Here is a 26,868-nt window from a genome sequence, read left to right as displayed (position 1 = left end):
GAAACCATTTCTCAGGGCCCCAAGGGCATTAAGGCTTCTACTGCTAAAACTCCTACCCCTTCTGATAGAGACTTCAGGGTGCTGGATAGATGGGGTAAAAAGGTTTATTCTTCGGCAACCTTGGCAGAGCTTTTAACTGCCAATTTCATATGTTAAAATATCAACAGCATGTTATTGGACTGCTTAAACAGAAAATGATGATTCCTGACTGTGGAAAATATAGATTTACAGGATTTAATGCATTCTGCTGAACAATTTGGAAAACCTACTTTGCAGTGTGGTTTTTATTCTTTAGAGGCCTCTTGCAAGGCTGCTGTTACTGGGTCTGTGCTTAGAAGGCATGCTTGGCATAAGGAACAATCTTTGTCTGACCATGTTAAAGCTACGTTGTTGGTGCTGCTTTAAATCAGGACCGCCTGTTTGGCAATGAGGCTGAAGAAGTTCTTAAAAAGATGGAAGATGAAGCTAAATCAATGCAAACTGTTAAATATTTTTTTTACAAGTGCAACCTCCAAGGTTTAGTAGGCACTGGCCTACTAAGAATTGGTCCTTTCCAGCCCCTTCCAGATCTTCTCAAACCAAACCCAGACACAGCAAAAACTCCAGGTTTCAGACCCAGGGGAGACTCAAAACTAAGTAGTGGGGGGGGCCTCCACTTCCAAATCTGGAAATAAGACACCCCCTATGGTAAATGGTTTCAATTACTTCCTTTTAAAATTTCCAAGCATTTATCTTTCAACAGCCCCTTTGAGAGGAAAGATTGCTCTTCATGCAAAGAACTGGGAACTCATAACCCCAGGACAAATGAGTTTTAAATAGTGTCCCAGGGATACAGATTTCATTTCCACATGTTGCCAACACCAAACTGGTGGCCAGACCTGCACCCAAATCAGTGGGCAGAGGCTCAAAAACAAGTAGTTTCCCTCTTAAACATGGGAGCTATTCAGCTGGTACCAGAAGAGGAAAAGGGACAAGGTTTCTATTCCAGGCTTTTTCTGGTACCCAGAAAAGACAAATCATGGCGTCCAATCTTGGACCTGTCTACTCTAAACACTTTTCTGGAGATTCCAAAATTCAAGATGCTGACTCTTCAGTTACTGCTAGGCAAAGATGCCTGGTTGGCAACTCTAGATTTAAAAAAAAGCATACCTGCACATCCCAATTGGGGAATCTTGCAGAAGATGCCTACGCTTCAACGCAGGCTACTTGCATTATCAGTTCTCTGCACTGCCCTTTGGCTTGTCCACTGCGCCCAGGGTATTCACAAAGTGCCTGGCCCCAGTAATTGCATTTTGCAGGCAAAGAAATATTCAATTATATCCATACATGGACGATTGTCTAATTCAGGCAGAAAACCAGGGCATACTTTTAAATCAACTGGCATTTGTAAAAGGGTTCTAACCTGTCTAGGGTACACCATAAACGAAAAGAAATCACAACTGGTACCCTGTCAACAGATTACATTCCTGGGTGCAAGCTTGAATACAACTGCCCAGATGGCTTTCCTCACGCCAGGGAAGCAAATTCATTTGGTAACCTACATCAAGCAAGTAGCCACAAAAACCCTGCTATCTGCAAGACAAATATGCAAGCCTTGGGGTTCATGGCCTCCTGCATTCTTATATGCAAGACTACAATGGTATCTAAAAAGTCTATGGAGTCAACATTGTCACAGCCTGGAAACAATGATTCCTATCATACCTTGCTTACGCCTGGAGTTCCTATGGTGCTCAGAGGCCTGCCACCAAAACAAGGGACTACCATTCACACTACCCCCTGCCGCCCATACCCTAACTACAGATGCATCAGGCTATGCATGTGGGGCTAACCTGGCAGGGATGTGCATTCAGGGCAAATGGAACCCAAATCAAATGCACCTACATATCAAAAAGAAATGTTAGCTGTACAGAATGCTTTGACAGCCTTCAAGGACTACATTCTTCCAGGACAACTAATAGTAAAGATGGACAACACCATGGTTATGCGGTACATAAACAAGTAGGGGGGTACACATTCCTACCCCCTCTGCAGACTAACCATGGCATTGTGGAACACAACCTTGAGCTACCAAGTGCACCTACAAGCTCAATTCCTGCCAGGAAAATTTAATACACTGGCAGACGGACAAAGCAGAAACCTCATGGACCCACACGAATGGAAACTTGAACCAGGGATTTTCAACGTTGACAAGCGAATGGGGGAGCCCAGACATAGATTGGTTTGCCTCCCCCCAGCACAACCAGTTGGACAAGTTTTGCACAAGGACTCCCCACAAACAAGCCTGGGAAGTGGATGCTCTGTCCTTCAGCTGGAAAAACCTATCAGTCTACGCCTTTCCACCTCTGCCCACCCAAAGTTCTACTAAAAGTCACAGGACAAACCAAGGATGATTTTGATTGCTCCAGACTGGCCTCCCCAACACTGGTACCACCTCTTGCTCAAATATCTCCATGGCACCTGCCTCACACCCCTTCCCTGCTGTCTCAGCAGGAGAACCAATTCTGCACCCTCAGCTAAAGACATTGAACCTTGCAGCCTGGCTAATCACTTAAATTCACCCTTATCCCTCAGCAAACCTGTGATGGATGTCATCTTGGAGACTAGACCTAGAACTAGAAAATGTTATGCTGACAAATGGAAAAGCTTCTGTGCCTGGAACCAATCTTTAAGGATGAGCACAGCAGCACCCAGTTTACTTCAGATTTTGCAGTACTTACTGAGATGCTTCACAAGGGCCTGTCTTTTTTCCTCCATTAAAATTCACGCCTCCGCTATTTCGGCTCACTATAACAGAGCCACCCCTCTTCTCTCATTCTCTGCTCAAGCAGTATTTCAGAGGGGAAGAAAACTTAAGACCACCCAGGAGAGCTCCAAACTCTGCCTGGGACCTTAACTTTGTTTTGGAGAAACTCACTCTCCCTCCTTTCGAGCCAGCTGCTGCTGCAGACTTAAAATTTCTCTCCTGGAAAACGGCTTTCCTTTTAGCAGTCACTTCAGCTAGAAGGATTTCCGAATTACAGGCTCTTATGGCAGTGGAGCCTTTCATCATTTTTCATGCGGACAGGGTGTCTTCTCAAGACCAATCCTTCCTTGCCTAAGGTGGTATCCAGTGTGGCTCTTAAGACCATTCATTTGCCAACTTTCTTTCCCAATCCACAGAACAAGGGGGAGCGGATTCTGCATTCATAGAATGTACACAGACAACTTAGATTTTACTTAAACAGGACAAAATCTCAAAGAAAATCTGAACAACTACTGGTGGCATTTGCTGCAGGGCCAGAGAGAAAGGATATTTCAAAGAAGACTATTTCCAAATGGATAAGCCATTGTATTAATTTCTGCTATATGCACCATAGTTAAACTATCCTTCAGGGGATCTGATCTCATTCCACCAGGGCTGCATTTACTTCTACAGCCTTTCTCAGAGGTGTTCCTACCAGAGACATTCTAGAAGCTGCTACCTAGAGCGGAGTTCATGCATTCACCAAACATTACCATTTACATTTCTTCTCTAAATCTAGAGCTGGTTTTGCCACTGCGGTCCTGCAGGGCCTTATAACTGGTCCTAATGCTTTATTATTCCTTCTACCCAACCATAGCTTTGGGAATCTACCCAAATGTAATGACTGCAACAGTGAAACACGAAGAACATAGTACAGTTGTGTACACTTATAAATGTAGATGTTCGAGTGTATTCACTGTTGCAGTCCTGGTTACCCTCCCTCCAGACCCCTATTTTTATCTGACTATACCTCTACTTTCACTATGCTTAAAAGTCCTTTTGGTGTATTTGCTTTTGGGATTGGAGGTATATTTTTTGTGGTTTTAATTTTATTTGCTCCCCATTTGGGGGGCACCTGACATCTGTGGCAAGAAAAACTGATGTAATGGCATCTGCTGCATGTTTTATACCCCTGACGTCAGGGACAGCAACTGACGCAGGACCCAAGACTTTGTTAATCAGGCCAACTGTGGGCAACCTGCCAGCAGATTACCCAAATGTAATGACTGCAACAGTGAATACACATCTACATTTATGGTAAGTGTACACAACTGTACTTTATCTGCAAGGAAGATCCTGCAAGCCCTGGGGTTCATGGCATCTTGTGTACTACTCATTCCATATGCCAGACTGCATATGAGGAATCTTCAGTGGTACCTAAAAACACTTTGGTGTCAGCACTCTCAATACCTGGAAACTCTTATACCTATAATTCCTTGCCTCAAAAGATTTTCTTTGGTGGGCAACAGCATGCTGCCACAACAAGGGACTATCTTTCTCACCACCAAACACCCCCCCCCCCCGCCCAGACCCTCACCACAGATGCATGACTATGCCTGGGGTGCACACCTGGATGGCAGGTGCATACAGGGTCAGTGGAGCCCACAGCAAATCCCTCTGCACATCAACCAAAAAGATGATAGCTGTCCAGCACTCCTTGATAGCTTTCAAGCCCCTTCACTTCCCTGGGCCTCTCCTGATCAAAACAGACCACACCACTGTATGTGGTACATCAACAAGCTGGGAGGGACTCACTCCTACCTTCTATGCAGGCTGGCCATGACCCTTTGGCACACGGCCTCTGCCATGCAACACCACCTATTAGCACAATTCCTACCAGGTTCTCTCAGATCTCTGGTAGACCAATTAAGCAGAAATCTTCTGGACCCATATGAGTGGCAGCTCAACAGCAGAGCCGTCACCCTAATAACTCCGAAATGGGGCACCCCGAATGGCGACCACTTTGCCTCCCACACCAACCATCAGCTCAGAAAATTCTGCAAAACAGCATCACTGCATGGCTTGGAAATTGGATGCTCTGTCCTTCCCCTGGGTCAGTCTATCGGTCTATGCCTTTCCTCCCCTACGTCTCATCCCCAGGGTACTGCTCAAAGTAAAGGAGGAAAAAACAAGGACAATTCTTATAGCTCCAGACTGGCCTCACCAGGACTGGTACCCCTTACTGGGCAGCCCATCCCCACTGCCACAATGGCATCTTCCTCGGATTCCAAATCTCCAGACCCAGAGGGAAGGGGAATTCATGCATCCCCAATTGCAGACTCTCAATTTGGCAGCTTGGCTTATTCCCTAACCCACGAACAATCTGCCAACCTCAGTAAACAGGTTCTAGATGATGTCCTTCATGGATGCATCTGCAGTCATAACAACTGGGTTGTCCTGTCGTCAGGCAGCCCTTCAGTCGGCTGGATTCCAAAGTCCGGGTCCGGCTTCGGCTGATGTCGCACTTCACCCGACGTCATCTCTGTTGGTCTTCGGGTATAAAAGCATCAGCCGACGCCATTTTCCTCCGTCTTTCTTGCCGCGTGGCGCCCGAAGCAGAAGCTGTTCGCAAGTGCCGGTCGGTCGGCTCCAGAGATTACTTCTACCGAATACTACTTCGAAGACTTCTAAAGCCAAGTACCCGTTGGGACTCTTTCTTGCCTCAGCCGATGTCAGAAAAAGTTAATAATTGTTTAACCTGTGGGAAACAAATACCTCATAAAGATTTCCACTCTTATTGTCTGCCTTGTTTAGGCCCAGCCCACGACGTAGCAGCCTGTACGGCCTGTGCTTCTTTCAACCGACGAACGCTTAGGCGACGGCCGGAGTTTGCAGAACAGTTTTTCGGTTCTGATTTTGCGTACATTATGCCGCCGGATCCTCCGACTACCCAATCTGCCAAAAACGCAAAGATAAAGACCGACACTCGGTCCGCGGTTTCGGCCGAAACCATGGTTAAGCAAACGAGTGTCTCTGTTTCGCCGAAACCGAGAAAACTGATCAAAGTACAGCTGAATCTATCTCTACAACTGAGGCCCCTGCTACCACTCTTGAATCGGCCTCAGAAATTTTATCCACTACGGTGGTTGCCACTGACTTATCAGACACCATTCCCTTGGATGTCTCTACCCCAGCACGTGGTGCTGCTAGGCCTCCAGCAGCCATGTCCATTAAGGCCTTCGCCAGGGCTAAAGCAGCCAAGACTTCTAAAACAGTGCCTGTTAAACCCCACAACCAGGCCCTCCTCTAGTTCTCAAATGCTTACTCTGGCAGAAGATTTAATTTCATTAATTAGAGGATCTCAATCTCACCCAGACAGGGCCTCTCAGCCCCCAGAGAAGAGGCCTAGGGGAGAGCCCCGTGAGCCAGTGGCCTGTGATGATTCTGCCGATGAATCAGACATAACTGACCAGCCAGAGGCTCCTTTCTCCAATTTTGAAGACTCTGATGCTGAAGAATCCATTCCAGCTGCTTCCCCACCAGAAGAATTCTCTTTGGGGAAACCTTACATGCCATGCGAGAGCAGTTCCAATGGCAGCAACAGGATTTTTCAGACTCCAGAAAAGACTTAGGACCTTTCTGCACCTTCCACAGCACAGGCCCTTAGCTATACCTCCTGTTCTCTCTGTGGTGGATGATGCTTTCAATGATGTCTGCTCCGCACCAGATTCTTTACCCCAGCCCCTGCCAAACCAGACAGATTTTACAGGGTGCCAGACACTCATCACCACCTTTACAAGGCCCCACTTGCAGACCCAAACTATATCCCAGGGTCCCAAGGCAGTAGCAGCGACCATAGCTAAAAACCCTATTCCTTCTGAAAGGGAAGCAAGGTCATTAGACAGATGGGGCAAAAGGTCTACACTTCAGCTACTCTCTCAGCTAGAGCTTTAAACTGTCAGTTTCACATGATACAATACCAAGAGTTTATGCTTGATCAGTTAACTAAAAAGCTAACCACTGATGAATCTCTTGATAAGAAATATGTATTAGAAATGGTAAATAACATACAACAGGTTAGTAACCATTCCTTAAAATGTGGCTATGATGCACTGGAGGCTTCATTTAGATCAGCCATGACTGGCACAGTGATAAGAAGGCATGCATGGCTAAAGGAGCAAGCTTTACCGGATCATGTTAAAGCTAAGTTGCTAGATGCTCCTATGGATAAGACAAGTTTGTTTGGTACACCTGCCCAGCAGGTTATGAAGAAAATGGAAGAAAAGGCAAAATCTGTTCAAACGGTTAAAGATTTCTTGCAGGTTCAACCCCCAAGGTTTAGCAGGAACTGGCCTGCCAAAAATTGGTCCTTTCCTGACTCCACAAGATCTCAAAGGGGCAGGAATAGACGCTCCAGAGGCAGAAACCAATCCAGAGGAGGTGCCTACAGAGGACGACAGTGGCAAGGTAACAACAGAGGCACAGACACAACCACTGCCACTACATCAACACAACCACAGTGACTTAACCCTCAATCCGCCTACCAGGGAACAAATAGCAGCTCCTCTAGGCGGAAAGTTAACCTTATTTTCAAAGAACTGGCACTATATAACAGAAGACAAGTGGATTTTACAAACCATAGATCAAGGTTACCGGTTCCACTTCCACACTTTACCAGTCAAAAGAGGAATGCCAAATCTACCTCCAAATCAAAAAACAGAGGCTCTACAACAGATAATGCAGTTAGCAAACATGAGAGCTGTGGAAAGAGTGCCAACAGCAGAGCAAGGAAAGGGGTTCTACTCCAGACTATTCCTAGTTCCAAGAAAGCAAACAGTTGCAGACCAATTCTCGACCTGTCCACCTTAAATACATACATCATTGTCCCAAAATTCAAAATGCTGACCCTACAGCAACTTCTTCCCATGCTGGGCAAGGAGTGTTGGCTGGTAACTCTAGATCTCAAGGAGGCATACCTGCACGTCCCCATTCAACCAATCTGCAGAAGATACCTCAGATTTCTTGCAGGATCAGAGCACTATCAATTCTCAGCATTGCCCTTTGGCTTATCTACTGCCCAGAGTATTCACAAAATGCCTGGCATCAGTAATCGCCCATTGCAGACTACAGGGAATTCAAATTTACCCATACCTGGACGACTGCCTGCTACAAGGGGACAACAAAAGCAAGCTGACAACAGATTTACAAAGGGTCATTTACTTGCTACAAGCACTGGGATACACAGTCAATTTACAAAAGTCAAGGCTGATACCATCCCAAACAAGGACATTCTTGGGCTGAATTGGACACAGTAAAACAAATGGCATTCCTAACTACAGAAAACAAAAGAACTCCCTCTTTACTTCTTGGCACTAACAAAACTGAACAAGTTAACAGCAAGAAAAGTACTGCAGGCCTTGGGTTTCATGGCATCATGCATAATCTTGGTCCCACTTGCCAGACTACATATGAGAAAACTACAGTGGTACCTAAAGAATTTATGGTCCCAACACAGACACAGCCTAGAAACAGAAATCCCACTAATTCCATGCTTAAAACAGGAGTTCCTATGGTGGGCTCAGGCATGCCAGTCAAACCCAGGGCTACCCTTTCGCAGATGTCAAGCAAGCCAGACCATCACAACAGACGCTTCAGACCTAGGATGGGGGCCCACATGCTGGACAAATGCGTGCAAGGATTGTGGACACAGGATCAACTTCACCTGCACATCAACCTAAAAGAAATGCTGGCAGTAAAACTGGCAATCCAAAAGTTCAGACCATTTCTCAGAGGGCCAGTTGATGATAAGGACAGACAACACCACAGTCATGTGGTACATCAACAAACAGGGAGGCACTCATTCATACCCCTATGCAGAATGACTTTGGAGCTGTGGACCCTGGCACTCAGCTACAACATCCAGTTACAGGCAATATTTGTACCGGAAAAGAAAATACTCTAGCAGACATATTAAGCAGAACCACATCGGATGCCCACGAATGGAAGCTGCACCCGGACATCTTCAAGACCATCTCAAAGAAATGGGGAATGCCTCAGATAGATCTATTCGCATCACCTCTCAATCACCAGCTCAAAAAATTCTGCACAAGGACATTCCACCCACTAGCATGGAAAGTGGATTCGCTCTCCTTCAGCTGGAAAGGCCTAACAGCATATGCATTCCCACCTCTTCCCTTGATACACAAAGTACTACTGAAAATCAAGGAAGAACATCCAAGGATAATCCTGATAGCTCCAAACTGGCCAAGACAACACTGGTATCCACTGCTGAGGAGCATGTCTCGGAACAATATGTGGCCAATACCCCTGATGCCTTTGATGTTAACTCAGAACAACTACAGCATCATACATCCAAACCTAAAAACGTTGCAACTGACTGCATGGAACATCACATAGCAGCAGCTAATCCAGAACTTTCCCAAAGAGTTAAAGACATTATTCTTGAAGCACGCAGACCTTCAACAAGAAGGAACTATGCTGGAAAATGGAAAAGGTTTGTCATTTGGAGTACTGAAAGAGGAAAAGATGTGTCAAACATAGATATGCCTAACATTCTGGAGTATCTGGCCGAACTTCTTCATTCAGGCCTGTCCTACTCCTCCATCATACATGCATCAGCTATTTCAGCAGAATACAGCTTTGATCCACCTGTTTTTTCGCACCCTTTGCTCTGGCAGTTCCTCAGAGGAATCAAGAATGTAAAACCTCCAAGGAAACCACCATTACCAGCTTGGGACTTAAATTTTGTGCTAGAAAAGTTGACACTATCACCCTTTGAACCAGCAGCAACAGCAGACCTACAACACCTGTCATGGAAAACTGCTTTCCTACTGGCAATTACTTCAGCAAGGAGGGTTTCAGAACTACAGGCCTTAATGGCAGTGCAACCCTTCCTAATCTTCCACCAAGATAGAGTGTCCATGAGGACTAATCCTACATTTATGCCTAAGGTGGTATCCAGAGTGTCTTTAAACCAGGCAATCCACCTACCTACCTTCTTTCCCAACCCACAAAACAGAGGGGAAAGAATACTGCATACCTTGGATGTACACAGACAGCTACGCTACTACTTGGACAGAACAAAAAGTAGCAGAAAGACTGACCAACTTTTTGTAGCCTATGCAACAGGAAGGGAAGGAAAAGCTATTTCCAAACAGACCATCTCCAAATGGATAGGAAATTGCATACGATTCTGTTACTCCTTCCATGGAAAACCAATTCCACAGAACATAAGACCTCATTCTACAAGGGCAACAGCCACTACCACAGCCTTCTTACGAGGAGTGGCAACCAAAGACATTATTGAGGCGGCTACTTGGACCTCCGTGCATACATTTGCCAAGCATTATAATTTGCCTCTATATTCCAGATCCCGAGCAGGGTTTGCCACTGCTGTACTGCAAGGGATCCTAAACACACCATAATCTAGTTTTATCCTCCTCCCTAGTTGGCTATGGTATTCTACCCAGTTGTTATGACTGCAGATGCATCCATGAAGGACATAGTACAGTTTTGTACCTACCATAAATGTAGATGTCCGAACTGGATAGCATCTGCAGTCAGGATTACCCTCCTCCTTCCCTCTGTGGTACTCCTAGGGTGTTTACCCTCCTAATAGCTAGCTGGTGGGGGGGAGTCTTTTATGGTGTATTTGTTTGTATATATGTACATACATGCTTATTTTTGTGTTTACCTCTATCTTTTGGGAAACATTGGCATCTATCCAAATTTTAGCCTTCAAGAGGGCTACTGGCATCTGGGGCAAGAAACACTTAGGAAAATGGCGTCGGCTGATGCTTTTATACCCGAAGACCAACAGAGATGACGTCGGGTGAAGTGCGACATCAGCCGAAGCCGGACCCGGACTTTGGAATCCGGCCGACTGAAGGGCTGCCTGACGACAGGACAAACCCAGTTGTTATGACTGCAGATGCTATCCAGTTCGGACATCTACATTTATGGTAGGTACAAAACTGTACTTTCTGTGAGGCCAGACTCCCTAGCACTAGAAATGCTTATGCTGACAAATAGAAAAGGTTCTGCACCTGGATTCAAGCTAAAGGAGCTAATAAGGCACAGCCCTCCCTCCCTCTCATCCTGGATTAGTTAACTGACCTACTACACAGTGGCCTTTCCTCTATTAAAATTCATGCCTCCGCTATCTCTGCTCATTTTCCCACCGAGCAGCCCCTTTTCTTACACCCCTTGATCAAATCGTACCTAAGAGGGGCTAGCAACTTGAGGCCACCCAGAAAAGGACCAGCCCCAGCTTGGGACATTAACTTTGTGTAGGAAAACCTCACCCAGCCCCCGTTTGAACCAGCTTCTTCTGCAGAGCTACAATTTCTTTCCTGGAAGACCGCATTCCTTCTGGCCATCACTCCAGCCAGAACAGTCTCTTGAGCTGTAAGCACTTATGGCTGTGGAACCCTTTATCTTCCATGCTGACAGGGTATCTCTCAGAACTTAACCCATCCTTCATGCCCAATGTGGTGTCCAGTGTAGCTCTCGGCCAATCAATTCATTTGCCCACCTGTTTTCCTAACCCCCAAAACAGGGGGGGGGGGGATTATTCACTCTCCAGATGTGCACAGACAGCTCAGATTCTATCTGGACAGGACTAAATCATTCAGAAAGTCTGATCAGTTGCTGGTTAGCTTTGCTACAGGGGCAGAAGGCAAACCATCTCCAAACAAACCATTTCCAAATGGACAGCACACTGCATTCATTTCTGCGGCAAATGCAGAAAGAGTCCCCCAAGGGGGTCAGGACTCACTCCACCAGAGCAGCCTCCACCTTTGCAGCTTTCCCCAGAGGAGTCCCCACCAGCTACAATCCCTGGAGGCTGCCTCTGTTCACACTTTTACCAAACATTACCACCTGCCTCTCCCTCCAAATCCAGGGGCAGGGTTTGCCTCTGCAGTCTTGCAGGACATCCTAGCCAGCCCCTAGTTTACTTGACTGCCTCCACCCATTTCCTCAGCTTTGGGAATCAACTCAAATGTGATGACTGCAACAGTGAAACACGAAGAATATAGTACAGTTGTGTACACTTACCATAAATGTAGATGTTCGAGTGTATTCACTTTTGCAGTTCTGGTTTCCCTCTCTCCATCCCCCTTTTTTTCTTCTCTTTCCTTACAAGGGACATATTGGTATTTACTTTCTACTGGTGGGGTTCTTCCACCAGAACCTGGCTCCTACTTGTGGGCTCCTGATAGGTTAGGGAAAGAAAAACTGATGTAATGACGTTGGCTGTCTAACTTTATACTACTGACAGACTGACATCAGTCCTAAAGTGACAGCAACCGACATAGAAATACTAAGCCTCTGGTATTCGGGCAAGCTGTGGGCTACCCTGGCAGGGATAACCTAAATGTGATAACTGCAACAGTGAATACATTTGAACATCTACATTTATGGTAAGTGTACACAACTGTACTTTCTTTTTACTGCTAGTTAGACATGTCTAACAGTTGCTAAGTTGAACATTTAATTTGGCACTGTGTTTTTCCTCCGTATTTCTTCAGCAAGGTGGATAAGGAATCTAGGGACAAGTACTCTGGCTTCCAAAAGTGTCACTAGCTCCGACCACAAGATATTATCCAAGAATTTACTCCATCAAAAGGACTCCAGTTGTGGATACAAATCTTTATTGGCAGTGGGATTATCTTCTTGCTGGAGATGGGCACCCAGACCTTGACAGTGGATGCTTCAGACCTGTCTTTAGAGGGCCCATTCAAGAGAGTTTGCTATTTAGGGAACTTGAGACGGTGCTTTTCATAGAAAAGCCAAACAACCTCTAGGAGATGATGGCAATGTTTGCAGGATGCTGGTCACATCCAAAGCTCAGTATCAACCAGGCACCATTCTCATGAGAACAGTACTACAATGATGTGGAATATCAAACAGACACCCACTTTAATATCCATTGTGGAGGTATGGGAACTAGCACAGGCATACCTCTCTACCTCTAAGAGCAGGAAATCTGGACAAAGCCTTGTTTAATGGGGGGAGACAAGTGTCCAAAATGGGGACAGTTTTAAATATTGCTCTTTAACTTGTTGGTAGAATAACAGATCTTGCATCAGCATGATTTTTCTGAAAAGTATAAAGTTTGAAATTCAAATGTCTGTCATTATTTTCTGACTTAAATCCTCAGTGATTGGACAGAAAACCAAAATGTTTGAGTAACAAAATAAAACATGAGGCAAAATATCTGGACATTGGGAAAATCTAGACATTTGAGAGGTATAAGCATAGGGGCTGGGTCTGAACCTCCTGTCTCCTCAGTATTTGCAAGGTTGGGGAAACAACTTCAGGGATTCTCTTGGAAGGATAAGCCTAGACACTAACAATTGAACGTTGAAGGTGTTTCAGTTTACCCAGAAGTGGGGGTGGGTCAAACTTTTTTTTTTTTTTGCCACACCACAAAACTGGCAACTTAAAAATACTGCATAATGGCACTAGAGGCCTTAAGGGCAAGATGCCTTCTCCCCATGGACCAGTCTGTTTCTGCATCTCCTTATCCCTAGGGTACTACAACAAATCGGGAAGGACAGGCCAGCGGTGATCCTAGTGGCTGCTCTGTGGCCCAGACATCATTGGTTTTCCATACTGCTACATATGGCCAAGGAAGAAAACAGTGGATTTCCTTATCTAGAGTAAGAGATCCACAGTACACCTTTTCTTGAGGGTGCTGAAGCTGGCAGATTGGATGATCTTGTATGTACCCACTCCAGGCAGTTTTTTTATTTTCTTTTTTCCAGAGGAAGTCTTGCGCATCCTAAAGAAAGCCAGGAAACAGAGCACCTGAAAATCTTGCATTTTTTAAATGGTTTGTATTTTCTCATTGGTGTCTTGATGTAGCAGAAAAGCATACTCCTGGTCCTCTTCCTTCCTTAGAGCTCCATAAGAAAGGGCATCATGTGCGTCCATCAAAATTCATGCTTCTACCAGCTCCACTTGCTTACCTCAAGATCCCTCTATCTTTTCTCAGAAGTCTGTGACTGAAGAAAACCAGGATTCCCTTGGGGCCAATGGTTTGTACTAGAAAACCACCCCCCTGCTTTTGAGCCTGTTGCTTCAGCTGTCTTTAAAATGTCAACTGGAAAAAATATTCCTGATAGCACTAATCTCTCTGAAGTGCATTTCAGAACTCCAAGCTTTGATATATGAAGAACCAATCTGATGATGATAATCTTCCCATTCATCACTGATGGGTTTGGTCCCAAGCCCTTGGAACAGAGTCGGCCTAATATCAAGCTCGCGTACACCAAAAACTCTCGAGCTAAGCTGCTACCCACAATGCCCTTCTCCCAGTTACCCCAGATCTCGTTTCCCATGCAGCCATGTAGCAGCGTTTCAAAGCTCTCCAGCTAAGTTTCATATTTTTACAAATTTTGCTGTATTTTGAAACTTTTTTTCTAATCCAACTCATTTTTCTACCTTTCTCAGAGGCCCTTTCTGTGTCAGAGGTCGCAAACCCCTCCAGTAAAGGACAAAAAATGTCCACATTCTGATCCCTCTTCACCGGCTGGTGATAAGGGCAAGTCCCAAAAACACAAGACCCACAAATCTTCTACTGAACACAAAATTGCTTCCTCAGCTCCGATTATTCCTGTTGCTTCTGTCCCGAGCTCCACTCCAATTGCTTCTTTGGACATTACAATAACTTTGTCGGCGCCACCTTTGGCACCGACATCTACGGCAACAGTCATAACCACAGTAACTGCTACGGCTCCGACCTTATTGTCTTCGATGGTCTCTGCACTGACTTCACCTTTCACTGCACCGAAGACTGTTCCAACGAACCCCTTGGAGCTGATAATAACCGTTCCAACGAACCCCTTGGAGCTGATAATAACCTGAACTAAGAGTGCCTCCTCTGCACAGAGTCCTTTTTCGGCACAGTTCCGCTATTGCCAATTTCCAAATTAGTATTTTTGGTGCCAACATTTCAAACACCACGGACCCAGTACTCCCCCTCATTGGACCCGTTCTTAGGCCAGGCCTTTACTCTTTTTCTGGACTGGCCTGACTCCCCTTCGGGAGCGTCTGTAAGGTCCACCAGGAGTTTGTCTGAATTCGATGTGGTGTGCCTGCTGGACCACCTGTTGACAGACAGAGGGATAAACATTCCTAAGACTCGTCCCACTTCGGGTTTTGGGTCTACTGCTCCCAGGACTCCCACTTATACTCCTCACTCGGATCCATCGGTTCCAAGGCCCGTAGCTTCGACGTCCTTGGTGGGAACCCTTTCCTCTGCTCCGAGGCCTCCCCTTTGGGTTTTGATTCCATCTGTACCGCCCCTTCCTCAGTCTCATGGTTGGGGGATGGAACCCACTGTTCTGGGCACGGTTCCAAGTTTTATCGGTTCTGTCCTCTGATCCAGGGGCAACGCCTGCCCTGATCTTGCTTGAGGCTCCATCCCTGGGAGCAGGTCTGACAGAGCAGGGTGTGACCCCAGTTCCAAGATTGTCTTTGTTCTGGGCTCCCATTCCTCTTTGGGCGGGCCTGTTTTCTGGGTGATAGAGAAGGGCGGTCGCTTCTGGAAGCGTTCCTCCTACATTGGATCTTCCCCCTGCTCCCTCTGAGCTACAGCTACCACGGGCCATCTCCCCAGGACACCAAGAGCACAAGCCTCAGGAAACCCCAGTTCAGGGTAATTTTCCTTCAGAGTCTTCTTCAGACATTCCCACTGAAGAACCCCCTTGGAAGAAGGCATGTAAGAAGAAACACCTCGACTCTCCAGAGTCCCTCTAAGAGGATACGGACTACGATGATGGGGAAGGGTCCCCACGGTCACACCCCAACTGTCTCCTTCAGACATCCTGGAAATATTGAAACAGAGGGGTGGCTGGAAGCCCTCAAAGTCTTCCTCAGGGGAGTCTGTCTTACTGCAGGCTTTCTGATCTCTGCCTTCTACTTCTTGGGTGACACCACCTGCTGATGAGTTAGTCCAGCTCATCGTGCAGCATGCGTGGAAGAACCCCGATTCTATTGAGGCCATTCCCCAGAGACCAAACAAGATTCTTTCCCCACCAGAGGAGTATACCCACTGGTCTAGAGGCTTGCCAGTAGACGTTATGGTGGTGGCAGTGGCTACTAAAAAGGACATTGTGGAGGAAAGTCTTACTATCCACCCGCCCAACAGAGTCCCGGGCTGTGGACAGACTAGGGAAGCGTTTTCTTCGCCAACCTTTACAGTCAGGTCTCTGAATTACTTGGCACATTTTGCAAGGCTCCAAAGGGATCTGGTTTCCGAACTTTCTGGAGCCTCGCGGGTCATGTTTCTGACTAGGCACGAGACAAGGTTGCCTCTTGTCACCTTTGAGTCCATCTCCAACTCGTCCATGAGGTTGCTCTCCCACACAACTGAAGGGGTGGCTAGAGCTGCGGGGTGGCTAGAGCTGCGGGTGCAGGCATAGTCATGAGACGTCATGCCTGGATGCGCTTCTGTGACCTTGCGGACTCCAAGTCCTCCTTTTTGAACACCCCTATTGAACCATAGTCCTTGTTTGGTTCTAAAGATAAGGACACACTGGCCAGGTGCAAGCAGGACGGAAAGACCTAGTCTGTCATTGGCCTACGTTTCTCCAAGCCTCAATGTTTCTTTTCCAGGAACCAGAGGAGTGGGAAAATGATACACAAAATCTCAAGGTCCTTTCCGCAATGCACGTGGAGAGGATTCACCTAGAGGCAGAGGGGGGTTCCAGTGGTGGAAGACTCCTTTTTAGGGGCAGATGGGGTCCATGAAATCAAGGCTCCAGGGATTCTTTCTGTGGGCAGTCTTAACACTCCTGAAACGTTGCCCGATTGCGTTCCTCTGGAAGCAGTCTGGGCTTGTTTTTCTCTGCACCAAACTGCCTGGCATTCTATTACAAACAATTGGTGGGTGCAGAGAATAATCTCCAGAGGCTATTACATCCCTTTAACATCACGCCCAAAACCTACAAGAAACCTTCCCGGTGTTCCACCCAGTCAAAGGGAAGAAGCAGCTTTAGAAATAAGAAAGCGGTGTCAAAAAAGTCATCCAACCAGTCCCCCCAGACCAGTGCGGATCTGTTTTTTTACTAAAGATTCTTTTTGGTGCCAAAAAAGACCGGGGATTGGAGACCCATTTCAGATCTCAGCCATCTAAACAAGTCAGTGGTTCAAACCAAATTCTGCATGGTCACTATACAATCTGTTCTCCCTTTTTTTATGGGAGGATGTTTGGATGTGCTTGATAGACCTCTGCGATGCATATTACAACATCAAAATGGACAAATGCTTCAGGAGTCTCCTTCACTTCTGGCTAGGAGCCAGTCATTACCAGTTCAGAGCCCCACCATTCGGTCTCTCGACAGCCCCCAGAGTGTTCACAAAATGCCTAGCAGTGGTTACAGCTCATCTGAGACTTCAGGGATTCCAGGTATTTCCATATTTAGATTATTGGCTCCTCTCCACCCCACCCCCACCAAGCATCTCCTGACCATAGCCCTCCGCTACGCTCTCACTGGCGGAGTCTCTAGGCATCACAGTCCATTGGGAAAAATCCAATCTGCAACCTACCCAACAACTGGAATTTATAGGGGCAGTTTTCAATACTCTAACAAGCCTGGTATCTCTTCCAGCTCAATAAGTAAAAAAATACTGCACTAAGCCTGCAGGCTAGAAACGTACTGTAAACTGTTTATTTAATAAAACAACAAAGATACACACACAGTAAGCGCTTTCACGACATCCAGTCGCTTCATCAGACAACAAGACAGTGCTCATCCTAAATAATCCTCTACAAAGTCAGCTGACTTAATCACATCAATTAAAGTGAACAAAGTGTTTAAAAATGTGTGCATATATAGTACATATATGATATAAAACACATACTCAAAAGCATTTGCATACATTTTAAAAACATTTAAGAACTGTGTAAAAACTATATAAAAACTATATTAAAATCTCCTCTACCAATTCAGAACAGATCGAGGAGCCGGGGGAGAAAGGGAACTTTGCAGCGTCAACCCAGTATGGAACGAATGCAACAAACAGTGAAGAGGCGACGTTATTGAATACAGGTTTGATCTTTAACATCTCTTCCATTACATTAACAGAGGAGCATATTGTTTTGTTGAATAAGGGACTTTCTTGTATTCCAACCAAACGTGCTGGTCATGCAGAGATGTTGAAAGATCTGAGGTTACTAGGTAGAAATCTTACTTTAAAAACACTTTATAATGGAAACAATGTGAATGAAAGAATGTGTTTTAAGAAACCAAGTGCATACATACCGAATGTACATCCAGTGGTACAAACTTTTATAAATGTATGCGAGAATGATTTTAGATATCTTTTTAAAGAAGGTACTAAAGCAAGTTTTTCTAATGTCTAGCCGTGATTACTTGGCCTTAAATGAACTTAAAAATATGCACTCAGTAGAAATAAGGCCAGCTGACAAAGGTGGAGGCATTGTGATTTTAGACAGATTTATACCTGTAACAAATGAGATTGCATGTAAATGATGTATATACCTACCAACACATCTCAAAGGCAGTATTGAACAGCATTGTGGAGAAAGTATCTTTTTTTTCATTTTTGATTTGTTAATGACTAAACTTATTGATGAAGAACTTTTTAAAATAATGTTGCACATCCGTTGATTCCTAGAATTTATGGTTTACCTATAATTCACAAGAACAAATCTGCACCACCTATGAGACCCATAGTGTCTTGTGCAGGTTGGTGTACAGAACCATTATCTGTTTATACTAAGAATAGCCTACATACACTCGTAGATCAATGTGAAACCATTTTGAAGGACACAAACTTTTTTACAGAAACTACATAATCTGTTACAAGGAGTAGATGACTGTTATATTTTCGTCACACTTGATATTCAATCTCTTTTTACTTCTATTACTAATGATTGGGGTGTGGAGACTATTGGAGATTTTCTTACATCCAGGAACTGTTTTTCTCATAAGGTTACACTTATATGTACATTGCCAGAGTTGGTCCTGGAGAATGTTTGTATTTTTGAAGAGGAATTATTTTTACAGAAGGTTGATGTGGCTATGGGCACTGCATGTGCCAATAGCTATGCCAATCTGGGGCTAATTCAATGGGAACTTGCATCTATTTTGTCAAAGTCCAGTCGATATAGTCAGTACATTATGTGGTACGTCCACTTTGTGGACGATATTTTTTTGCTATGGAAAGGAAATGAGAATGCTCTAGAGGATTTCATTAGATTTTTACACACAACTACTTAAAATTTACCTATCATTCTAAACATGAAAGAGTTTTTAGACGTTGCACTAAAGAAATCTGAACTTATGCAAATATCTAGTAGCATTTATGTAAAACCTACCAAGAGGAATGCCCTTTTGCATAAAAGTATGCATCCGCGACATATTCCACGCATTGTACTTAAAGGACAGATACATAGAACTTTAAGACTACATAGTAATGACAGAGATGCGCATACAGCCCTATCACAATTAAAATTAGAGTTTTTAGAGAGGTTACTCAGAAAAAGAAATAGTAAAAGCTATAGAAGAAGCTTGGTTACATAGGGCTGATAGGTGTAAACCATACTTTGACTATACAGCTGAAGAATCAAACGCTAGCAAGATAGAATGGTTACCAATGACAATGTTAGAGTTACTTTTCAATATTCTAGTGATATCAGTGAATTTTGTGACATTATAAAGAATAACTGGAGGCTTCTACTAGATGCACCAGAATTAATTAGTAAAGTTGATACAGCACCATCCTTCTCTTTTAGAAATAATTAATCCATAAAACAACACTTATGCCACAAGAAGAGTGTAAACAAAAACCTGTATGAATCTACTAGGATAGGAACATTTCCGTGTAGAAATTGTACAGCATGCAAATATTTGTATACTAGTTCATTTTACCAACATCCCTCTTTGAGATCCACACTGAGAATGCAGTACTATGCAGACTGTAAAACGGTCAATTTGGTTTATTTTTCTTTCTGAGAGAAATGTCATGCCTTAAAGACAGAGTGTTTGAGCACATCAGGGATGTGAAGAACAAGAAGGAAAATAATGCATTAGCAGTACATGTACTACAAAATGATACTGCACACAGTTTTAGATTTTTTGTTTACAAGTATTAGATGTAGATATTGGGGGGGGGGGGGGACCTGGAGAATCGTACAGAAGCAGCAGAACAGAAATGGATTCTTCTGCTAAATGCTGAAAGATCTCCAGGTCTTAACAGTACTTCATTAAAACCTTTTCTGAAGGCACTCCCTCTTAGGCATAAATAAAGAATGCTGTTTTTATAAAAAAAGATTTTTATGTAGTTTTTACACAGCTCTTAAATGTTTATAAAATGTATGCAAATGCTTTTGAGTATGTGTTTTATATCATATGTTATGTACTATATATGCACACATTTTTAAATACTTTGTTCACTTTAATTGATGTGATTAAGTCAACTGACTTTGTAGAGGATTGTTTAGGATGAGCACAGTCTTTGAATGTTGTCTGATGAAGCGACTGGATGTCGTGAAAGAGCTTACTTTGTGTGTATCTTTGTTGTTTTATTGAATAAATAGTTTACAGTACGTTTCTAGCGTGCAGGCTTAATGCAGTATTTTTTACTTATTTGGCTTTTGTTTTCCTGCACTACTCCGTACCCTGCCTTCATTCGTTTTGTTCTTCTCTTCCAGCTCACAGGCTTCAGAGGTTAAGATTACAAGTACAAGTGATACTCTCTCAAAGAAAGGTGTCAGCAAGAAAAGTTCTCCAGGCTCTGGGGTTTATGGCTCTGGCCATTCCGATTGTTCCTCTGGCAAGATTGCATATGAGACTGTTACAGTGGCTCCTATTGTCCCAGTGGTTGGCAAATCTTCACCCCCTAAACTCACAGATCCTCATCAATTCCTGCAAGCAAGATCATCTTTGGTGGATGAGGACAGACGAAGATCTTTGGTGCTGCCCCTTCCAGATCCTGCAACCCATCCACGGATGCTTCCCTGATAGGCTGGGGTGGGGGTGGGGGGCAATTTTCAGGGAAAGACAGTCCAAGGCAAGTGGTCAGCTTAGACGCCAACTTGCATATCAATGTTCTGGAGTTGAGAGCGGTGCTGTTGACGTTGCAGCCACTACATCCGCTCCTTCCATCGGGATTGATTGCGATTCAATCAGGCAGTATGTCATCAGTCTGGCACATAAACCAGGAAGGACCAAATCCTACCCCCTGTCGAATTTGGCACTGGGCGATGCCTTCCAACCACTTTCCTATAGCAACTCGTATCCCGGGGGAGCTCCAATGTGGTTGTGGACAGGCTGAGCAGATGCATCTTGATCCCACGTGAGTGTTCTCTCAACCCGAATGTAACTGTAGAAATTTTCAGCCGTTGGGGCCAGCCTTGCTGCAGTAAATGCAGCAGCTTCTATGCCCTTTTTCCCCCAGAAGGGGCGTCACCGAGAGATGCTTTGACTCATGCCTGGCCCACTGGTGGTCTCTATGCTTATTCTCCCTGGCCCACTGGTGGTCTCTATGCTTATTCTCCCAATTCCCTTGATACCTCTATTTGAAAAAAGCAATTCTGTTGACATACAAGGTGGTCCTCATTGCCCCATTCTGGCCTCAACAAGTGTGGTTCCTCTTCCTCCGGTCTCACCTGTTACAACCTCCATGGATCCTGGACACTCATCAGGTCCTAATCTCTCACCCCCAAGGGTTGACTCCCTCAAATCTGTCCACTCTCAAGCTGACAGCTTTGTTTCTCCACTTCCGTTAGTCGCCAGGCAGGAAATCCTCTCCTCACCTGTTCACAATGTTGTTCTGGCCTCCCATAAGCTATCCACTAGAAAACTCTACAGAGATAAGTGGAAAAGGTTCGCTCTCTGTTCTAAAGAACAGATGTTGGACCCCATCCCAGCTCCTGCATCTGTTATGCTTCAGTACCTTTTTGAGAATGGAGCATCAGCTTCTACTGTTAGAGTCCACTTGGCAGCTATCTCCAATTTTCATAACTGTCTTGAAGGCGTTCCACTTATCTCCACCCACATTGGCAAGACCTTTCTCAAAGGAGTTTTCCATAGCAGACCCCCCAGTCAGGCGGCCTGTAGAGACATGGAATCTCTCTCTTTACCCCCTTTTGAGCCTGCTGCAAAATGTGACCTTAAATTTCTATCATGGAAATCTCTATTTTTGGTGGCAGTTGCATCAGCTAGACGGATATCTGAATTACAAGCCTTATGCAAAAAGGAGACCATATTTAATCTTTCATAAAGACAGAGCATCTCTTTGTACTAATCCATCTTTTCTCCCCAAAGTGATTTCTGATTTTTCTGTCAACCAGTCCATTGAGCTCCCAGTGTTTTTCCCAAATTATTCCAGTAAAGAATACTGTCTACACTCATTGGTTGTACATAGACAGTTACGTTTTTACTTGGATAGGACTAAATCTTTCCGCAAGTTGGATCACCTTTTCATCATCATCTCTGAACCAAAAATGGGATGTGCCATATCAAGTCACTTTATCAAAATGGCTCAGATTGTATCGCTTTTTCATACTCACAAGCGAATGAACCTAAACCTGTCAATATCAAAGCTCATTCAATGAGAGCCATAGCAGCTTCTGTGTCTTTTCACTCCAGAGCTTCTATGGACGACGTTTGCACAGCAGCCATTTGGGCTAAACCCCATACTTTAATCAATCATTACAAATTGGATATGGTCTCCAGGGGAAGAGTGGCCTTTGGCTCAGTGGTACTCAGGAATGTTCTTCATAAGGGCCACCCAGGATTTCAAGTAGCTTGGGATTCTGTCCCATCAGTGATGAATGGGAAGAAGATTAACATCAGGTAAAGAAGTTATGTCTTACCATAATGTTCCCTTTGTGTTGTTGTTCATCTTTCATCACATCTCAGCCTCCATCCCCCACCAAAGGCTTCTGGTGGATCTTATGGGTCCTTGTGGTGTTTCGGGGTTTCTGTGCAGAAATGGCCTCTGCTTTTACATGTATATGTTGTATGCAAACTCAAGTCTGAGGTAACTGGGAGAAGGGCATTGTGGGTAGCAGCTTGGCTCGAGAGCTTTGTGTATGCGAGATTGGCATTAGGCTGACTCTGTTCTGAGGGCTTGGAACCGAATCCATCCATGATGAATGGAAGATGATCAACAACACAGATGACCGTTATGGTAAGACATAACTTTTTTTCTTTTTACATATTGAAAGAGTAGCCCTGTGTGCCAACTCCTCATTTATTCCTGACGTGGCATCCAAGCTTATCTTGAATCAAACAGTTAACCTCTTTGTTGTCTTCCCATGCCTACCAAAAAAAAAAAAATTACTTTTTTTTTTAAAACCAGGCTGTGTGTTAACATATTTCAGATCTTTCTGGACAAAAAACTAAATCTTGCAGAATATCTGATCAACTGTTTGTTGACTTTGCAAAAGGCAGTTAAGGCCTGTAAACAAGCAGATCATAGCTAAAGTTGCAAATTGCATCTCATTCCATGACTTGAAGCTTTCAGTTTATAAGACCAGGACACTTCACTTGGGCTACTGCTGCTACAACTGTCGGCCTTAGGAGATTTCCCACTCACTGCATCTTGGAGGCAGTCACCTGGACTTCCGTCTACACATTTTTTTTAGCATTTGTAACTTGGGATCTGACATTGTCAATTTTCATCTATTCTTGACTGATGGGTTACGGTTCTGACACTTGGAACTGATCCGGCTGTTGCATAGCTCGTGCCAGCCCAAAAAAATCTCTTGAGCTGCAAGTCTACTCATAATTCCCCACTCCAGGTTACCTCGTATCACGTTTGCTGCTCTTGTGAATCAGACATGTCAGCCAATCATCTCTCTTAGCTATGTATTTTCTAAATTTCTTATAGCTGTTTCTAGCTGTTGCTTCATAGTTCGGTTGTTGAGTGTTTGGTCTACCCTGAGTGTTTTACCATGGTAATTTCTTTCCCCCTACCATTGCTGGTAGTTCTCTATTTCTTACCCCTGTGGTAGCTTTTGTACCATTGTTGGCAGACTTTCCCTCTCTTTCTTTGGTGTATGGTGTGTGTTTCATAGTTTTTATAGTTATGGCAGAAAAGCCAAAATCTTCAACCACAGCATTCAAACAATATACTGACTGCGGCAGAAAAATGCCAAACTCAGTCATGATAAATGCATTTATTGCTCGAGTGTGCCTCAACAGAGTGTGGCTTGTACCATTTGCTAGGCTTTTAGTAATGGAACCCTGGCTGAGAGAAGGAATAAGTTAATCCTCAAAGTGCTCCTTAAGGCCCCTTTCGAGGAAGCCTTGTCCAAGGCCAGCCAGTCTCCTCCAATCTTGGGCTCCAAGTCAAGTCCTCTTGATCGGTGCCATCACCCCCTTTAGCACTAACTGTTGAGCACAAATATGCCTCTGAAGGTTCCTCCTCAGAACCGAAGTCCAAGGTTCCGAAACGGTCGGAATGGTCAAAACTTCAGGCACTGAAGAGTTTGGTTCCTTCTACTGCAGTTACGTCACGATTCAGAGCCTTAGTTCTACTGTTCCAACCATCTCTATGGCTCCAACTTCAGTGCTGGCTGTTTCACCCTTGGTGCAACAAGGCGGTACCTTGGCAAACCATAATTTTGGAGCCCAGGTCTACATACTCGCCTTCATTGGATCCCTTCCTTGGACAGTTGCCAAGTCTGTTCCTAGAGAGACTGGGAGTTTCCTTCAGCCCTTTCAGCACACTCCACCAGAAGTCTTTCGGAACTGGATGTTAGGTTGGTGGACCAGATCTTGGCAGCCTGGGGTCTTTCCTCTGCTGTTCACCCAACTCTCCCTCCCGGAGCAGCCTGTCCTGTCACCCCCCCCCCAGAATGAACCCAATTGCTATCTTCCTCTAACCTAGGTGCAGGTTTTAGAGCCTTTGGCTCCATCCACCCAGGTTCCTATGACTTTGCTGCCAACTGCATCTTTGCCTCTGTGCTAGGTCTGGCTCTGGCCCCTTTTGTGCCATCGGCACCATCTGGTCCCCAGGGCCACATCTTCATCGTTGAGCACAGAGGGTTCATGTCTGTTTCGAGCATTTCTACGGAGCCATCAGTATCCCTTACGGCTACAGCAGAGGTGGACCCATCCTCAGTTCTGGTCTGCCAGGTGGGACGGTTGGAGCTGGGTGCGACCGTTGTTCAGAGTTGTCGTTCTCTGATCATAGTGTTTCACTGTTGCAGTCATTACTCTTGGGTTATCCTGCTGGCATGCTACGCGCAGTCGGCCTGAATTCCAAAGTCTTGGTCCGGCGTCGGTTGCTGTCGCCTCTTCCCTGACATCAAGTGTGGCAGGAGTATAAGCTGCAGCTGACGCCATTTTCTTCAGTCTTTCTTGCCGCGCAGTGCCCAAAGCAAAAGCAGTTTGCAAGTGCCAGTCAGCCGACTCCTGAGATTTTCAAAACGAATTTCAGATCCGAAGTCTTCATTAAAGCTAAGTACCCTATTGGGGAAACTTTTTTCTTGCTCCAGACCGATGTCAGAAAAAGTTAACAATTTTATTTCTTGTGGGAAGCAAATACCTCATAAGGATTTTCATTCTTACTGTATTCCTTGCCTAGGCCCTGATCACGACGTTGCTAGCTGTCGGTTTTGTGCTAGATTTAACCAACGCACTATTAAGCGTCTGTACAATTTTGCCTTTCATTACTTTAGCCGAAGGTTTAATTATATAATGCAGTCGGAACAGCCGACCACCGGAGTTTATAAAAAGCGCAAGGAAAAGGACAGGCATCCGAGGTCCAAAACCGATGAGGCCCCTGCTAGGCCAGTCGCCGGTTCGCCAGTTCTCAGTGAGGTGCTTTCGCAGCCCCTGACGGCCGCTACCTCAGGGCCACAGGCCGCTTCCGACTCCCACATGGAGCTGACAAGGCTCTGGATATTCAAGGTATTGGACTCTCAGAAACTATTCCCTCAGATGGGTCCAGAGCCGCTGAGCAGGCATCGGCTTCTGAGGGTGTTTTCAGACCTACACAGTTGTATGTCAAGCCAACCTCAGCTTCAAAGACTAAAACAGCTCTGAAGACAAAGAAACAAGTACAGCATTCTCCTGGACAGACATGGCCGAAGACCTAATTACTTTGATCAGGGGTTCCCATCCCCCTCCTGATAAGAGGCCTAGGCAAGACACAGAATATGACTCTTCTGATCAGGTTTCAATTTCCTCTGGTTCCTCTTCTGAACAGGGATACTCTCTTCCTCCCTGTGAGGATTCTGATGCTGAAGAATCTATTCCTTCAGCCTCTCCTCCTGAGGATTATTCTTTTGGTGAAACCATGCATACCATGAGGGAGCATTTTCACTGGGAGAGCCAATATTCCTCAGAATCTAAGAAAAGGCTCAGAGACTTTCTTTTAATACCTCAGCACAGACCTCTTGCTATTCCACTTGTTCTAGACATTGTAGAGGATAGACATTGTAGAGGATGTATTTTCAGAGTCCGGCCTGTCTCCTGACTCTTTACCTGCTAAGCCAGACAGATACTACAGGGTTCCAGACTCTCATAAATTTCTATATAAAAACCCTGCTGCTGACCCAGAAACTATATCTCAGGGTCTCAAAGGGGTCAAGGCTTCCACTGCAAAAAAACCCCTGTCCCCTCTGATAGGGATTCTAGGGCACTGGACAGATGAGGGGGGGGGGGGAGTTTACACTTCTGCTACCTTGGCTGTAAGGGCTTTAAATTGTCAGTTTCATATGCTTAAATATCAGCAATACTTAATGTCACTGCTTAAACAGAAAATGTTGACAAATTCTGAATGTTCTGATAACAAGGAAATGCAGGATGTATTGCATGCAGCTGAACAAGTGGGAAAGCATACTTTTGCAATGTGGTTCTGATTCACTGGAGGCCTCTTGCAGGGCCGCTGTTATTGGTTCTGTCATTAGAAGGCATGCTTGGTTAAAGGAACAGAATCTGCCTGATCATGTTAAAGCAAAATTATTGGATGCTCCATTACAGAATGATACTTTGGTGTTAAGGCAGAAGAGGTGTTGAAGAAAATGGAGGATGAAGTGAAATCCATGCAGACATTTAAGGATTTCCTACAGGTACAGCCACCCAGATTTAGCAGGAACTGGCCTACAAAGGATTGGTTCTTTCCAGCGTCAGACA

At 44.9% G+C, this 26,868-nt stretch overlaps 1 protein-coding gene across 3 annotated transcripts in view; it reads left to right on the top strand.

Annotated features, from left to right (window-relative positions):
- The window catches only part of ELAVL1 (ELAV like RNA binding protein 1), a 1,128,619-nt gene that overhangs the window by 343,941 nt on the left and 757,810 nt on the right, over window positions 1-26,868 (top strand). For 2 of the 3 annotated variants that reach the window (XM_044090690.1, XM_044090688.1), the window contains exon 5: window positions 17,704-17,802. The exons of the other annotated variant lie outside the window; for it this stretch is intronic. In XM_044090690.1, coding sequence (XP_043946625.1) covers window positions 17,704-17,802 — 99 coding nt within the window. The remainder of the gene's footprint in view (window positions 1-17,703; window positions 17,803-26,868) is intronic. 3 annotated transcript variants of the gene reach the window in all.

This window comes from Protopterus annectens, chromosome 13.part0 (genome assembly GCF_019279795.1).
Source record: "Protopterus annectens isolate FY-2018-M chromosome 13.part0, PAN1.0, whole genome shotgun sequence".
Lineage (NCBI taxonomy): Eukaryota > Metazoa > Chordata > Ceratodontiformes > Protopteridae > Protopterus > Protopterus annectens.
Note: the sequence above shows the minus strand (reverse complement) of the source record. Positions and strands in the feature narration are given on the sequence as shown.